The 17105-nt window shown below is 43.3% G+C and overlaps 2 protein-coding genes across 2 annotated transcripts in view; one reads left to right on the plus strand and one right to left on the minus strand.

Annotated features, from left to right (window-relative positions):
• The window catches only part of LOC105385630 (ral GTPase-activating protein subunit beta), a 60024-nt gene that overhangs the window by 17043 nt on the left and 25876 nt on the right, over nucleotides 1–17105 (plus strand). Inside the window, exons 16-24 of the mRNA XM_048628807.1 lie at nucleotides 26–127; nucleotides 623–757; nucleotides 919–930; nucleotides 1207–1428; nucleotides 2772–2878; nucleotides 3225–3384; nucleotides 3817–3988; nucleotides 5061–5187; nucleotides 6961–7062. Coding sequence (XP_048484764.1) covers nucleotides 26–127; nucleotides 623–757; nucleotides 919–930; nucleotides 1207–1428; nucleotides 2772–2878; nucleotides 3225–3384; nucleotides 3817–3988; nucleotides 5061–5187; nucleotides 6961–7062 — 1139 coding nt within the window. The remainder of the gene's footprint in view (nucleotides 1–25; nucleotides 128–622; nucleotides 758–918; nucleotides 931–1206; nucleotides 1429–2771; nucleotides 2879–3224; nucleotides 3385–3816; nucleotides 3989–5060; nucleotides 5188–6960; nucleotides 7063–17105) is intronic.
• Nucleotides 7364–13354, minus strand: LOC105385609 (retinoid-inducible serine carboxypeptidase). Its single transcript, XM_048628808.1, has 9 exons — nucleotides 13203–13354; nucleotides 12714–12937; nucleotides 12321–12420; nucleotides 12043–12173; nucleotides 11447–11768; nucleotides 10909–11100; nucleotides 10584–10661; nucleotides 8660–8814; nucleotides 7364–7450 (listed from the first exon to the last, which is right to left on the minus strand). Exons 1-9 carry the CDS (start codon nucleotides 13255–13257, stop codon nucleotides 7388–7390), a joined length of 1320 nt encoding a protein of 439 aa, XP_048484765.1. The 5' UTR covers nucleotides 13258–13354; the 3' UTR covers nucleotides 7364–7387.

Genomic DNA, 17105 nt, shown 5'->3' on the forward strand with positions numbered 1-17105 from the left:
GCTACTAAGCACCTCTCCCACTCAGCCCGGTCGGAGAGCGGCGGCAGTGTGGGCGGCAGTGACGGCAGTTCCCTTGACGACCTGACAGCCGACGTTAGGGACCTAGACCCGACATCGCCTGTTTTTGGTACGCTACTTTTCATTTTATTTTTTGTTTATTTGACATACTTTAATCAGGCAAGGCAAGTTATGGTATGGCTGAATCATAGTCTTGCTTGGTTACAGTTAGTCTGATTTAGATGGCACGATTCAGATTATTACAGATATTCTCTATATTTTTTAATGTCGGATTTTTGTAAATTATGCCTTCTAAATCAAGCTATTATTGTACGTTGTGGTGTATATGAATAATTTAGCCTTAAATACACTACAATTCATTTACTATCATATTTGAATGTTGATGTTGTGTTTAGTTTTTTTTTTGCATCCATTTTCAATTCACATTTTTAGCTCTACTTTCAAATGCACTTTCATAATCAATATCAAACGTATTAAGTAACTAATAAGTGTTTAGATGTATACTAATTTTTATCTATGTACTGTTGTGCTAGCCTAACTCTAACTAACTCTAAACCCTAACACCACAGCAATAAATATTAAAACCACAATTGAAATATTCCAGGGGCGGCTTTAGTAGTCCGCGCGACGTATCTAGTCTGTCACAGACTGATATCGTCGTGGAAGGGAGACCTGCAAGTGTCATTGGCCGCACTGGAACTGCTGTCTGGACTCGCCAAGTTGCATTCTGCTAAGCCAGGTATGAAAATATTGTTAGAAAGATGTGGGATGCGTGTAATGTTTGTAAAAATAGATTTCGCTAGATTACATTAAAAGAGTGTAATGTTTGTAACAATAGATTTAGCTAAATGTTGATTAAAATGTGAACTCTCTCTCTCTGTTTTCCGCTGTCTTGAAAAGAGTTCGTGATCGGTAAGTTGTTTATCTATGCCTTTATTTGCCTTATAACCTACTTATAATAATTATTTTACTCTTTAGGATATAGTAAAATGCCCCAACTGCATAAGTCGGTCGTGTGTACATAAACTTTTATATTGGTCTTTACGTGTTTCCTAGTGTTAGGTTAGTGCCCCTTCAGAATTTCATAACGCGCTATAAGCTATAACAAGATCCATCTACACAATCATAAAATAACTATTTAGGTAATTCCATTTCCCACCATTTAAATATAACCTCTACCCCCGACAGAAGCGATAGAACGCAAGCGCGCCGTCCGCTGGATATGCGACTACATCACCGTGCAGTGCGGCCGCCCGCCCCAGGCCCACTCCAGAGACCTGCACTCTTGTGTGGTGGCCGCCTACTCGTGCCTGTCTTCTTGGCTGTGTCCCGCCTTGCTGGCCGATGCAGAGTGTCTGGGGACCTTGATGGAAGTGGTTGAGCTGGGGATTTCCGGGAGCAAGAGTCAAGGTAAGCTCCTTGGATTCTATGAGACCCTGGTACTTAAATTCTTAAGCTCGGATTCTGAAGGTTTATAATCGTGCCTGACTTCATTGCTGCTGTGTCCAGCCATCAAGGTAAGCTCCTAAAGGTTTCTTGTGCCCTGGTACTTTAACACTCTCGAGACCTGCACTCGTGTGTGGTGGCCGCCTACTCGTGCCTGTCGTCGTGGCTGTGTCCGGCGATATTGGCGGACGCAGAGTGTCTGGGGACTCTGATGGAAGTGGTGGAACTGGGGATTTCTGGGAGCAAGAGTCAAGGTAAGCTCCTGGGACTTTATAAAGCCCTGGTACTTAAAGGCGTAGCTCTAGGTATGTTCATCAGCATTATATTCGTTCTGACTTCATTAGCTGCTGTGTCCAGCTGTCAAGGTAAGCTCCTAAAGGTTTTTTGTGCCCTGGTACTTTAATTCTCGCTTTAATCGGGAGACCTGCACTCGTGTGTGGTGGCCGCCTACTCGTGCCTGTCTTCATGGCTGTGTCCGGCGTTACTGGCGGACGCAGAGTGTCTGGGGACCTTGATGGAAGTGGTGGAGCTGGGGATTTCTGGGAGTAAAAGTCAAGGTAAGCTCCTAGGGGTTTATGGTGCCCTGGTACTTAAACTCGTAGCTCTAGGTATTTTCTTTAGCTTTATACTGGTGTCTGTTTTCCTTGCTGCTGTGTCCAGCTGTACAGGTAAGCTCCCAAGGTTTTTTGTGCCTTGGTACTTTAATACTCGCTTTAAAACTCTCGAGACCCCTACTCGTGTGTGGTGGCCGCCTACTCGTGTCTGTCTTCATGGCTGTGCCCGGCGTTACTGGCGGACGCAGAGTGTCTGGGGACTCTGATGGAAGTGGTGGAGTTGGGGATTTCTGGGAGCAAGAGTCAAGGTAAGCTTCTAGGGGTTTATGGTGCCCTGGTACTTAAACTCGTAGCTCTAGGTATATTCGTTAGGTTTGTACTCGTGCCTGATTTCAAAACTGCTGTGTCCAGCTGTCAAGGTAAGCTCCTAAAGGTTTCTTGTGCCCAGGTACTTTAACACTCGCGCAACCTTCACTAGTGTGTGGTGGCCGCCTACTCGTGTCTGTCTTCCTGGTTGTGTCCGGCGTTACTGGCCGACGCAGAGTGTCTGGGGACCTTGATGGAGGTGGTTGAGCTGGGCATTTCTGGGAGTAAAAGTCAAGGTAAGCTTCTAGGGGTTTATGGTGCCCTGGTACATCTCTATACAATTTTCTGACATTATGGCTATGTCTGCCCTTGTTGGTGGATGTAGATAGTGCCTGCATGGGGACCAATGGTGGAACTTATATGCTATATTGTGAATTTCTTCCCCAGGCAAGCCCGGAGAGCCGCCTAAGATGAAACACGAAAAAGAACTGAAACCCGTCTCTATGAGGGTGCGGGACGCCGCCGAGTCACTGCTCATGCTCATTGTGGAACAGGTTAGAGGATAATTATTTTTTAATTATCGTCAATAAATCTGCAGGAAAGAAACCGGATAAAGTATTCACTGGCTAAGCGGATAAATAATTAGTTCAGCTCTAGTGTTATTCACTGACACGCTAAGAAGAAAATAATTAAACATTGAGATGCAGGGTACAGCAAAGGAGCCCCATCGAAAGAGGTATCAGCTGTTGATGTTATTACAACAGGCGCACCCTGAGTAGTTTGTGACTGTTTCATCACGGTAACAAATCCTAGTCTAGCTCTCGTGTTCTTCTCGTATCGATGTCATCAACACTTTAAAATTAAACTCTAACCAGCTAACTAAAGTCCTCAATCCCGCAGCAATACCTAAGCTCCGGGGCTCGCTGTAGACTGGACGAGCGCTGGTTAGCTTCGCTTGGACACACTAATCTGAGACACTACGTGGTGGATGGGTCAATACTGCTGACGCTGCTTGAAGAGCCACTGGCTAATAGCCAGGAGCCGCAGCCTACGCTTATTGGTAAGTTTATTAGGTACCTATGGTAGATAGTTTTCATCATCATCGTTAGTTATTGAAAAAAAACAAAATCTCATTTGTTTTTATAGATTCTCTCGAGCGCTCAGAATATAATAGACTAGAATAGAAGAATAATTATGTTTTTTATCGATTAGCGATTCGATTCCGCTCGGCCATTTAATGTTCCCGCGAGCTTCGCTTCGCCTTAAAAAGTTTTCCAGTGGGAATTTCGTGATAAAAAGTAGCCTTTGTTCTTTCTCGGGGTCTAGACCATATTTATTCCCAATTACTCGCATTTATTATATTATTTAGGAAGTTAGGATTAGGATTTTACCCAAATTTTTCATGTACCTATTAGGTACATGGATTTTATTATAAAGATCGTAATTCACTCCTCTAATCACAATTCTAATAACCCCATAATCAACCCCACAGTGATAGCCCGCTCCAGCTGGGGCCGCTACGCGTGGTCGCTCTGCTCGCGGGGCGCCCCACGCTCGGCCACGCGCGGCGGCGGAGGGTGTCCCCGGCCCGTGGACATGGGCCCCGCGCCGCCGCCGCCGCGCCGCACCGTGCTGCCGCTGCCGCCGTCGCCGCCTTGCGCCACGTGAGTGCTCCTATTATTTTATGCGCGCCTGGTAGTTTGAACAGGATTAATAGGAATATTTTCATAGCGTGTGCGGTGATACGTGAGTGCTTCTGTCTGGTTATGCGAGCCTGTTACTTGCGAATGGTTTTATAGGAGATGATGATGTTTGGGAAAGAACTTTGAGCTTTGAGTAAGAAATTCTTCTTGTTTGCATATTTGCACTGAAGGAGGCTCTTGAAAGGAGCCTGCTGTGATGTTGTGAAAGCGTGCCTACTATAATAAATGAATAAAAGCGGGGAATATGGGGTGGCGGGTGTCCCAGGCCCGTGGACATGGGCCCCGCGCCGCCGCCGCCGCGCCGCACCGTGCTGCCGCTGCCGCCGTCGCCGCCTTGCGCCACGTGAGTGCTCCTGTGATGTTATGCGCGCCTGGTACTTTGAACAGGATTAATAGGAATATTTTCGTAGCGTGTGCGGTGATACGTGAGTGCTTCTGTCTGGTTATGCGAGCCTGGTACTTGCGAATGGTTTTATAGGAGATGATGATGTTTGGGAACTTTGAGCTTAGAGTAAGAAATTCTTCTTGTTTGCATATTTGCACTGAAGGAGGCTCTTGAAAGGAGCCTGCTGTGATGTTGTGAAAGCGTGCCTACTATAAGAGATTAATAAAAGCGGGTTATAAATGCGGGTTGGAGGGTGTCCCCGGCCCGTGGACATGGGCCCCGCGCCGCCGCCGCCGCGCCGCACCGTGCTGCCGCTGCCGCCGTCGCCGCCTTGCGCCACGTGAGTGCTCCTGTGGGCTTATGGGAGCCTGGTACTTGTAAATGGTTTTATAGGAGATGCTTTTTAGCGTGTGGATGATACGTGAGTGCTTCTCCCCCTGCTGTAAACCCCTTGTACTTCAGAAGCACTTGGATTTCTGCTATGCAATGAAAGAGGCTCTTGAAAGGAGCCTGTTGTCTTGTTATGAAAGCCTGTGAAACACTAGGTCTGGACTAGCGTTTGTCACCACAGTGAAGGGATTCAATCAGATTATTATTATTGCTCGTAAAATGTACAATCTTCCTCACAACCCGATTCCCCTCTTCCAGCGACGCATCCTTCCCCCGCCTGGACGCCGTCCTACGCCAGCTGAACGACCCGGCCGCGCCCGCGCTGTTCAAGATGCTGGAGCAGCAGGCCGCCGTGGAGCGCGCCGCCAGCCACGCGCCGCACCAGGTGAGTCACTAGCGAGTCACTTGATGAGGATTCTTCCAACTACCAGGAGCATAGGGCCACCACAGAAGTTTCTGTTCTGGGATTCTTTTTATTTTATTTTATTTATTTACGAATCCAACAGCGTAACTTAAATAACATAATTTTTAATATATGCACACAGTAAGGCCAATGATAGGATTCACAGGTAATGTAAAATAATAAACATTATCACGGTCGGGTACCTGCACACTTACTACTTAATCTAATTTTATATTATATGCTACATAAGTAATTGAGTGACATTAGTGTTTTTGCCAAAGGCTGCGCTCAGATAAAATTAGTTAATAGACAATAATTGAAGAGAAAATTATATAGGTATCTAAATTATGATATGCAAAGGTAATCTACAAAAGGTGTCATAGTTAGTACTCATAAGAAAGGATGGTGTTATGCAAAACTGTGGGAGGAAATCGTAGAACTGCAACATACTTGGAGAAAGGCTTATCCATATATTGTACAAAAATATAAACTTTGTAAGTAATATTAATAATATACTTAGTAATAGGTATATACTTTATAAAAATAGTTAATATATAATAATAATAAAATAGTTAAAGGTAGGATATCTCGGCTCTGACAAATCATTCACTCTTGAACAGCATCATCTACAAGCATTTGGATTATATGGGATTTGAAAGTAGCTTTAGAACAGTTGAAAATATCTATTTTAGAAAATAATTTATTGTATGTTCTCGTTAGCCTTGTAAGCACGGAGTTGGCTGCGTAGTTGGTGGAACAAAATGGGACTTGGAACAGAGGTGTGTGGCGAGTACGACGGCGCGGGGTGCAGTACCCGATGCGACCAAGCAGTTCGGGGCAGTCCACTACGTTACGTACAATGTCGTACAGCAGACTCATGTCTAGAACTGTACGACGTTGGTCAAGTGTTAGGAGCCCGTTTTCACGACATCCGTCGCTATAGGATTTCACGGACTTCTTGAAACGGTAATTTAAGTGATTGACAAAAATTCGTTGGATGCGCTCAAGTCTATTTTTGTAGATGACGTACTGGGGTGACCAAACGGGACACGCATACTCGAGTAAGCTTCGCACATACGCATAGTATACTATCTTAATAGTGTGAGGATTATTAAAGGGTTGGCATGTGCGCAGTACGAAGCCCAGATTTTTATAAGCTTTTACAGTAATAGCATCGACATGTTGATCAAATAGTAATTTATTATCAAGCAAAACACCTAGGTCCCTCACTACATTGACCCTATTTATTCGTCCCGATTCCGATTTTTAGATGGAGCAATTTCTAACTTCTCCAGCCCGTGCACCAACAGACTACGCTATATCGACTAGCTATGCGTATCCAATAAAGCTACTTCATACAGTCCAATGATGTGCAGATTTGTAGAAACATCATCGGTCATCGGTACAACAGTATAGCCCTTCGCCCTTTGGCAACCTACATTGCCAATCGTGGTGACATTTTTACTCCTATACAGACCTGAGGCGGGCAAGCATAAATGCATAAAATTAGCTTGATACATAGGACTTTATAACATACAAGCTGTTCCCGCGCGCTTCGCTTCGCCGAGTTTTTCCGTGGGAATTCCGGGATAAAAAGTAGCCTATGTTCTTTCCCAAGGTCTAGACCGTATGAATACCAAATTTCATTCAAATCTGTTCAGTAGTTTTGGCGTGAAAGAGTAACAGACAGACAGACAGACACAGTTACTTTCGCATTTATAATATTAGTTAGGATATAACGTACGTTTGTTTCAGGAGCCTGAGGAATGCGTGCCCCCGGAGCCCGTCACTGAGTTCCAGACGGCAAGGCTCTTCCTCTCCAACTTCGGCTATCTCAACATCGGCGGGGATAAGAAGGTACGACACCTTTACAGACCCTTTACTGCCAGTTTCAATAACTCTATCTACCGATGACTACTGACTAGAGCTTCTGAGGCGCTGGTAATAAAACCCACATCAATATTGAATGAACTGTATACATATATTAAAGTTATTATTTTATTGCACATGTGTTGGTCAGGGCGTACGATATATTGTGACTGATTCATACATTATGTGCATACAGCTACCTACATATTTGTATCGTACAGAGTTTCCACACATAAATACGATGCGACCTCGAAATAAACTTAGGTTGAGGTTGAGTAAAAGAGTTATGTTAGGTAAAGAATCTTGCTTTTATTTAGCCAAACGAAGTCATATCGCGTAGAAAGGCCTTGGATCCTTGTGGATTGTCTCGCGGTACCTGAAATAGAATTAGTTACTTTTAATGCAACGGAACAGAGTTGTGGTTAACACAGCAGAGCTCTGAAAGCTTTTTACTTCGTTTTAGTAAAGAAAATGTGACCCTACTACGTGGAGGTCCATAGTCTCTGCCTACCGCTCTGGGAGACAGGGTTAAATATTATATTTTTGTTTATTCTGAAAGACAAATTCTAATTTTGGTGCTGCCAAAACCTTAAAATATTTGTATTAAATTCGACTCTATGAGTGTTTCGTAAATCAAATTTTTCAAATGCCGTATGTACAGAAACTTACACTATGCCCCGCAACATTAATATAGAAGAACCGGAAGTTACCATACGACTGGTAGTACCCTTCCAGACGGCCGTCCTCCCATACTGGCTCTCGTGCCGCCCGCGAGAACTGTTCAGCGCCAGACCACTGGAGACGGCTACCCAGAGCAGCTCACCAGAGGGACTATACGGGCTAACGTGGCTATTCGATACTATTTTCGATACTACTTATGGAAAGAGAAAAGTGCCAATGTAGTCACTTATGGAACTAACAAATTTGCCTTACATTATGACAGTGACAATTATACATGAACAAAGGTTCCACTCGAGAGAGTCACGTACAGGAACTTCGCCCCCTCTCTGAATAGAATAGAATAGACAGTGACAATTGACGATTCGCAACGTGAACGGAGCTTCGAAAATCTTGTAATCGCTCTACTGAAGACAAAATACTCACACTATGCCCCGCAACATTAATATAGAAGAACCGGAAGTTGCCATACGCCTGGTAGTACCCTTCCAGGCGGCCGTCCTCCCATATCGGCTCTCGTTCCGCCCGCGAGAACTGTTCAGCGCCAGACCACTGGAGACGGTCTACCCAGAGGGGCTGCCACCGGCTAACGTGGCAATTCCATACTACTTTCGATACTAGGAAAAGATCCCGACGAACTGAGAACCTCCTCCTTTTTTTGAAGTCGGTCAAAAAAGAGCAGCGCCATCCTAGTCACTTTTGAAACTAACAAATTATGTACCTCAGAAGTAAACTTTCTTTTGTCTCTTTTTTTACTCTATTGACATTGCGTAAATGAGCTCTATCACATAAGTGTAAAAAAGTGAACTTATTACTGTTTACCTCAGACAGTGACAGTTGACGATACGCAACGTGAACGGAGGTTCGAAAATCTTGTAATTCGCTCTACTCAAGTCAAAATACTCACACTATGTCCAGCAACGTTAATATAGAAGAAGCGGAAGTTGCCATACGACTGGTAGTACCCTTCCAGGCGGCCGTCCTCCCATACTGGCTCTCGCTCCGCCCGCGAGAACTGTTCAGCGCCAGACCACTGGAGACGGTCTACCCACATTAGTTGACCTGGGGGGGAAGTTGGTTTACATTTTTTTATACCTCATCACGACCCATCACGTCCATACTGCTGGCCCAACTAACATCGTAGCGTTAAAAAAACTCTCATATAACTTGTATAATGGTTCCATTCGAAAATTAAAGTGTTAAGACATAGCTGTATAAGAGTGTAGGAGAGTGCTCTAACTCACTTATAACCACGAAAGAGGCCCACGATTTTGAGAGTAAAGGCTTTAGAAAGTCTGTAAAACGGTGTCATTGAAGTGTTTAAGTTATAGAAAGCCTGTAGTACGGTGTCATTGAAGTGCTAAAGTTACTATAGAAGAGCGTTTAATCCCTCTCAGCTAGAACTTTTACCGGTATAGTTGTAGTTGTAGAATGGTTATTTGACTCCCTAACTCTTATTTGTTTGGTAAAAAAGGGTTAAGTGAGTATGTTACCGTTTTTCGAATACACTTTTACCATACAAGTTGTATGTCTTTGAAAATAATAGTGTCAACAGCAATCATACGCGACAGTATTAGAGTGACAGTATTGATCATTACTAAATAACAGTAAATATAATATATTTACTTGACTTAACATGTTTTGTGAATTGAAAATAATATGCCCTTGTAATTTTATTGTAATATATACCATATTTCCCACCTCAATTTTAATGCGCTCCGAATTTATTAAGGATTTCAAATGAAACATAAGTAAATATAAAATAGACGACTCAATTTTGTATTTTTTTGTATCCTTGCTGTATGTCCATTAGTTTCATAAATCGATTGGCATGACTGGAATGACAAAATTCACATAAATAAGTAAGTATTTTAAAGCAAAATATTGTTTATCCCAGCAATTTATAGGTTAGGTCGTCAATGCAAATGGCGAACTTACATTTAAGACATATAGACTCACCTAAGTCATCTATTACACTTTTTGAAATAGAACACCCTTAGCCAAGGGTATTATGCAGTCTTAGTCGATCCGCACAGTCTTGCTTAACACCGTTACTTTTACAGTCTACTTGCCTAACGCAATAAGCGTAAGTTAAGTTAACCTTAAAGATTAAAACTGCATTGTTGAGTTTTCCAACACTGTAAGAATCTTGTCTTACTGCACTCTTGACAAAATCTCTTTTATAACCAATTCCTGCAGCCTAAATTAAATATGACACCTAAAGATTTATATGAGTATTAAAGGAAACCACTTAACAACCATAAGTGTTAACAGGTCTCAGTGAGCACTCTTGTATAGCTTTAGGTTCTAGAAACAGTTTAAACCTATAACATCTTAATTATAATTGCTTTGACTAATACCATTTTAACACTTAAACCTGCTGTTAACACTAATTTCATTTGTTAACTCATCTTTATCGCTTTATGTTAGAACTGAGATAATTATAACACAGTTATACAGGTTAAAGTTATAAAAATAGCTGTAACTGAGGGTAAAATGTTTGTTGGGGGGGCACGGCTATCCTTGTGGACCTATCTATCCTGGTGGCCGGTATTTAGATTTTACAAGTATTGAATATTTCGTGTTGAATGAAAATATGTTCTGTGATTAGTTTGTAAACCTTCAGGCTGGCGAAGGAAGGGCAATTTAAGGTGGATAATTTATGCTTCAACAAGAAAAACGTGTACTAGTTCCAACTCATAAAGAAGTTTCATATTGTATCTGTGGTGGCGGTATCTTACTTCAGTAAGCAGGTATCTTTGCTTATGATTTGGTTGCAATTGCCATTGTTCTGCTAGTAATGGACACTGGTAATAGTTTGTGGCAGTTACCTGGAGTGTCGCAGATCAGGTCCAAGTTGCCGTTGTACTTCATCACTATGATGTCCGTCTCATTGAGGAGTTTTTCAACTGAAACAAAATTAATTAATTTATTAGGAATACAGGTCCTGTGTGCTACGCCTTCGATTGCCTGCCATAGCGCATTCTGAGGGTATAATATGTCTCTTGCGCTAAAATTAGGACATCAATAGTTACAAAATAGTTAAATATTCACATTGCAATCGTTTATGTTAAAAATAAATAACTGAAAACTACTGAGTCAGTGCTGATCAAGTAAAAATATCTTGGGCAACTCTGGCCTTATAAATTTACTCACTTCCATCAGTAACCGGCTTCATAAAGTCCCCCCTCAAATAATTAAACACGGCATTCGACTGGCTGTCCCACACCACGTGCGCCGGCACCCCTAGTGCCGGCTTCACTTGCGTGTTCATGAGCTGGTACAGGTCCCACTCCTGTCTGCTGGCGCCGTAGTGGCGGCTCGTGATCAGCATGTCGCGGGTTAGGGCTGTGGGTAGATGTAGACTTGGTTACCAACGAGCTAGAAATTTACCTTAAATAAGGGGTTTGCCCCGTGGTTTTTATGGATTTTTTAAAGGATTAAGGATCGCGTCATACTCGTATTGGAAGGTAATGAGGTGATTTGTAGGAGTACCGGGGTTGCAAACATTGTTGCTAAAATTTTCAAGCTGAAGTTTAGTCGTTCGTGTGGACTTGCTATGTAGACCAGTAATATCTCGGATTTCTGTATATGTAGCAGCGGATGATTTTTGGATGATGAAGATGGGAATCCCGAATATGAATAATTTGGTCTCTAGCAGTCAGATTTCCCCATATAACATTAATAAATTTACCAATATCACTCCTCGCATCTCGCCCCGATCTTCTATTCGGCATCTTCGTCAGAATATTATAGAAATCCACATTGCCCGTCCTTGCAAACACCTCTGACTGCGTCCTGGCCCACTGCGCCGTAGACTCCTCAAACCTCCCTTCCTCGAACAGCCTCTCAGCCATGAGCGCCTGGTCCTGTATGGCGTCGTGGCCGGCTTGGTCTACCAGGCCAGCAGCGAGTAGCAGGGGGCCCCACGTGCTGGTCAGGTTCACGGGGTGGATCCACGCGTTGCCCATGGCTATGCCGCGGAGGTTCGAGTTTATTGTTGATGCCGATTCTGCCTGTAAATGTGAAGGGTGTTGTTTTGACATTATAATAACAGCTGCCTAAATTATTTTCAACTACCTCGAGAAGATATCTCCAGCTAACTGAGGAAAAAACTAGATGAGATATTTCTAGCCATTAATATCTATGGTTATGATTATATGACACAAAAACGTTTCAATAGCAATTTCTCGCGGCCGAACATCTCTTAAAATATCTTATGCGTGGAGATTTTTACTATAACAATGGTCTCCAGATCGTATAAACAAAATGAAAAGATTTGTGTTTTACCTCTTTCATTTTTATAGCCATGTCAACAGCCATTTTGCCTCCGTAAGATTGTCCGTAGATATACAGTGGGACGCCCTCAAACTCGGGATGTTTCAGGTAGAATCCACGCATGAACGCAACAAAGTCATCGGCTGAAAGAATAATTATTATGAAACATGAAATTAGGGTAAATGATACAAAGTCACGCTTATAAACCTCCTTGGATGGTAGCCAATAGGGTAATTTACAATTACAGAAGGACAATTAAACGCTTTCGCTGTATAGCCAATTTCACTTACCGATTTGTTCATTGTCGGTAGTCAAGTAGGAGAAGTTATCGACGTAGCTGAACCCAGTGCCGACCGGGTTGTCAAGGAACAGAACGTTGAAGTCATTCACCTGAAGTGGAAATAGAATCCTTATTCTCTATGAAAAATAACCATCTCCGAATGCAATTTCTATTGGACATGCCCTCTCCCAAGGAGCGCCACAACTCTCTGTCCTCGGCCGTCCTCATTTGTTCCTCATTTGAAACTAAAAGCGTAGGTACAGTAGGCAAACCTTTACCCATGCTAAGATTGCCCGTAGTTTAGCCTACCGGTCATCCGTTCATCTTGCAGATTTTCAGAGCCATATCGCTTACTTCACTTATCTTCTAAATTACCTCATTTCTGAAGCGCTGCTACTCTTACCCAAGTATAATTCCTTGGCTGCAAACTCAAGTCCAGCGGCCCCAATATCTCAAAGTTCCCTATGCCGGTGGACGACCCTCCTGGCCCGCCTTGCAGCCACACCACTAGAGGGCGCTGCGTGTAGTTGGGCACGTCAGCGGTGGTGTAGAATAGCCAGTAGAACATGTGCGCGCCCTCGCGAGTGTCCACGAAGCCGTAGCTCTGCTTGTTTGTGCCGAAGTCGCCTGCGGGTTGAATGGAATAGGATGTAACTTTTTAGAAGGCCGTTTAAGTTAGACTCACAAAAATGTAGTAATGGACTAGGAGATATGTACCTAAATATAGGTCGTCTTGGTTAATTAGTTGGTTGGCATAAATGTATAACAGTCGCTACAAAACAACCTTATTAGAATATGCAAAACACGATACAGCTACATCAAAGACCTTGTCTTTGTTTTTATAGAATTGCAATGCTTTAATTCTTACATAAATACTCAAGATTTAACTTACAGTTCACATTTTGAAATAAACACAGACTGACCACAACAATAACTGGTAGTAACATTTTCGTTGTACTACGGTTTACACACTCATACCTCTATTAATTGACTTAAATAATCGTGTGCCATGTTATCAGTACATTAAAGATAAATTTGTTAAATGCTTAGATTATCTGCAAATATGTAGGTAGGTAGGTAGGATATCCAATGCAATCTCATGATTACGATGATAGTTAAGAAAATGTGTAATTATAGCTGAACATAAAAGAGTAGAGAATAATTGAGGGCGTGGCAATCTAAGAAAGTGGCCACACTATTATAGTATAGAAAACGGACAAAAGTATCACGATACTTTAGCAGAAAAAATCAAAACGAGAAATGTTTCAAATATTTACTAATTATAAAATGCCACTTTTTGGGGAGGTTTATGTTAAGAGAAGAAATAAGTAGGGGAGAGGGGTGCAGTCTTGAATGAATTTCATTAAATCAAATCAACTGTAACTTTTATTTCATTGTGTATTTCATAATGTTTTTTTGCACTGAAACACGTGTTGGTTATCCCATTATGTAATTACTATAGAAGAAAAGTGATAGTATCACACATCGATATTTTATTACAGTTTTTTCTTGCTCAGGAAAAAGTTCAAATGTTGCCCCGGCAATTCTTCTAAAACTGTGTTTACCGATTTTCCTGCAACAAATTATTTAATTTGTCAGAAAAGCAGTGACTTGCAAATTATTATGTCTGGGGAATTTATACCGACTCCATATTCTTACACATATTTTTACAATAGGTACTCTAACACGGAGAGACCGACACACATAGACACCTGTAAAACTTATCGATACCCTTTTTGAGTCGGGGGTTTGTAAAAAAGTATCTAGACCTGATTGGTGTCGCCACCTATCTTTGAATATATTTACTTTCATAATTTTCGCAAGGTTTCGATCCTAAAATCCTTTTCCCTATTTCCGCTTATGTCGTGCACCGCAACGCTACGTGTGGCAACACTGTCTGCGCCACCCACAGACAATCAGTTCCGAAAACGAATTCATGGCCGCCGTCGCGCTAAGTTATTCGCGATTGAACTTATTTTCAAAATAGACGATTGGCTAGTTGCTAAAGTCTTCCGCTTCTTCTTTATTCGTGGTGAACCGCTAACCGAAGAATATCAGTGTGTGTGTTGAGTGCTGCAGTGCTTTGGATTGCTCTGATCCAGAGATCAGAGCGTCGATCAGAATCGATCGAGCACGTGGCGCCAGGCGAGGGTCTGGAAGCCGGCCGCCTTTTCCTGGTCTCCTGAACTGCCTCCAGCGACCAGGTAGGTGCACGACACTTCATCAACCCTTTCCCTCGGTGAGACACCTTGCTGTAGTTTCTTTTATTTTTTTTCTATCGAAGGGACTCCGGCTTAGCGGCGTTACCATGTGGTCCTTCGACCCGCGATTACTATTTCCCCGCCCCTATTAGGTCACCTATTAGGAGAAAACCGCCCTTTTTAGCTTATTTCAAAGCCAAAAAGTGAATTTAAGCTAGTGCGCACGCGGCGCACTGCATAGGTTATTTACCTAACCGCTTTTTATCGACATACATTGTACGCTTTCCAAAAACGTAATAATCATATAACCATCCGGCTCGAAGGACCACATGGTGAGTCTACCTTCTTATGCCTATTATTGCAGCAAGCGTAAAAATGCGTGACCTATTTAAGTACAGTAGCCCTAACTACTAATAGCGGGATAATACTTTATATGTATTTGAAGCGAGATGATTATATGATTATTACGTTTTTGGAAAGCGTACAATGTATGTCGATAAAAAGCGGTTAGATAAATAACCTATGCAGTGCGCCGCCCTAAAGAATCTAAAGTTAACAGACTTACAAGACTTCATATTTTTGCAAACTGCCTTAACTAAATTAGATCCTGATACCGTGCGTACTTTTGAGAATAGTAATAATAATCAGTCTGAAATTCCAACCTTTGATAAGCTCGTTGAGTTCTTGGATAATCAAACTAAAATATTACAGCGCGCACCGACCACTGCGGCCGCCGGTGGTGGCGCTGCATCAGCATCACGATCGGCCGTTCGCCCTAGATCTAATAACAAAAACCCGCCGCCTCACTACAATGCGTACGTTAGTACCGTCGACTCTAATTCCGCTCACAAGTGCTTATGTACAAACATTGTACATCATCATTTGTTCAAATGTCCCGAATTCCATAAAATGTCTCCTCACGAGCGTTTTCAAGCCGCGAAGAATTTAAATGGCTGTATAAATTGCCTAAGTACGAAGCATAAGATTGCTTCCTGTCAGTCCGCTTCGGGATGCCGAGTGTGTAAACAAAAACACCACTCGCTATTACATTTTAATCGAGAGTCGAATCCGTCACCCGCTTTACAGAACTTAACCACTGTGCCACCGCGCGCCGCGGTCATTGACTCGGTTGGTGGCGGCGGCGGCGGCGGTGCATCGCTTACGTCACAGCCAGCTGATGCGAAATCATCCGTTCCCGCGCAAGCGGACGTCGCGTTGTGTTCGACGTTCATTGCTGCTCCGCGTCCTTGCGTGCTTAATGCCGCTGCCGCTCAAAGTAGTACGCCGCAATGTAATACGCCTACTACTGTTTTGCTCGCTACCGCTATGGTAGCTACGTACGATAGTAAGGGTAATAAACAATTTGTAAGGGTTTTGCTGGATTCTGCATCGCAAAGTCACTTCATTACCAGCGAATGTTGTGATCGTTTGAGGTTACGGCAGAATACCATTCAACGTACTACTGTGAGGGGCTTCGGGGGAACGGAGAGGGCATCCCACGGGACAGTAGACTTACAGTTTTTCTCGCGCTTTAATAATAACATAAAATACAAAATCAATTCTTTAGTTGTTGATAAGATTACTGACAACTTACCTACCGCTTATGTCGACTCCACCGCCCTGCCATATCTTAATAAAATAGCATTGGCAGACGACCATTTCGCTACGCCCAACAAAATCGATGTTTTGATTGGTGCTTCGCTGTTTCCGCATTTGATTCTTCCCGACGACGTGGTCTCCAGTGGACCATCGGGGCCGCCCGCTATTCATACAGTGCTAGGCTACGTACTCATGGGAGTCGTGCCTGCGCTCGCCGCCCGCCCAGCATGCGTGACGTCATGCTGCGCCATAGTGCCACAGCAGCCTATGGATCATTTAATTACCCGCTTCTGGGAACTGGAAGAAGTCCCCGGCTCGCCCGTTCAGCACCCCACGGATGTTGAATGTGAACATTTTTACCGCTCGACTACGGAACGTGACCCCGTGACCGGCCGTTACACTGTAGCTCTCCCGTTTGATAAAGACGTGTTTTTACTTGGGGACTCCTATAACATTGCTCGCAAACGTTTTTTGTGTTTGGAGAAGAAGCTCGAGGCTTCTCCCGAGCTTCGTGCCGCTTACGATGACGTCATTAAGGACTATATTTCCAAAGGTTATGTGGAGCCACTGACCGTTCCCCCGCAGGCGTCATCGGACGATTTGTCCCCGAGCTATATAATCCCGCACCATGGTGTCCTCCGCGAGGACAAGTCCACCACGAAGCTGCGCCCCGTTTTAGATGCAAGTTGCAAGACTTCATCCGGTGTCTCGCTAAACGAGGTGCTGCACAGTGGGCCAAATTTACAAGGGGACTTGTTTAAAATTATTTTAAATTTTCGCCTACACGCTGTAGCGATGACCGCTGATTGCAAACAGATGTTTCTGCAGATTATGCTTCGCGAATCTGATAGACGCTATCAGAGAATTTTATATCGTTTTAATCCAAACGATCCTCTGGTTCTATATCAATTTAATAGAGTATGTTTCGGTTTAAAGTCAAGTCCCTTCCACGCGCTCCGCACTGTGCAGCAGCTCGTCGACGATGACGGCGCCGA

This window comes from Plutella xylostella, chromosome 21 (genome assembly GCF_932276165.1).
Source record: "Plutella xylostella chromosome 21, ilPluXylo3.1, whole genome shotgun sequence".
NCBI classification, from domain to species: Eukaryota; Metazoa; Arthropoda; class Insecta; order Lepidoptera; family Plutellidae; genus Plutella; species Plutella xylostella.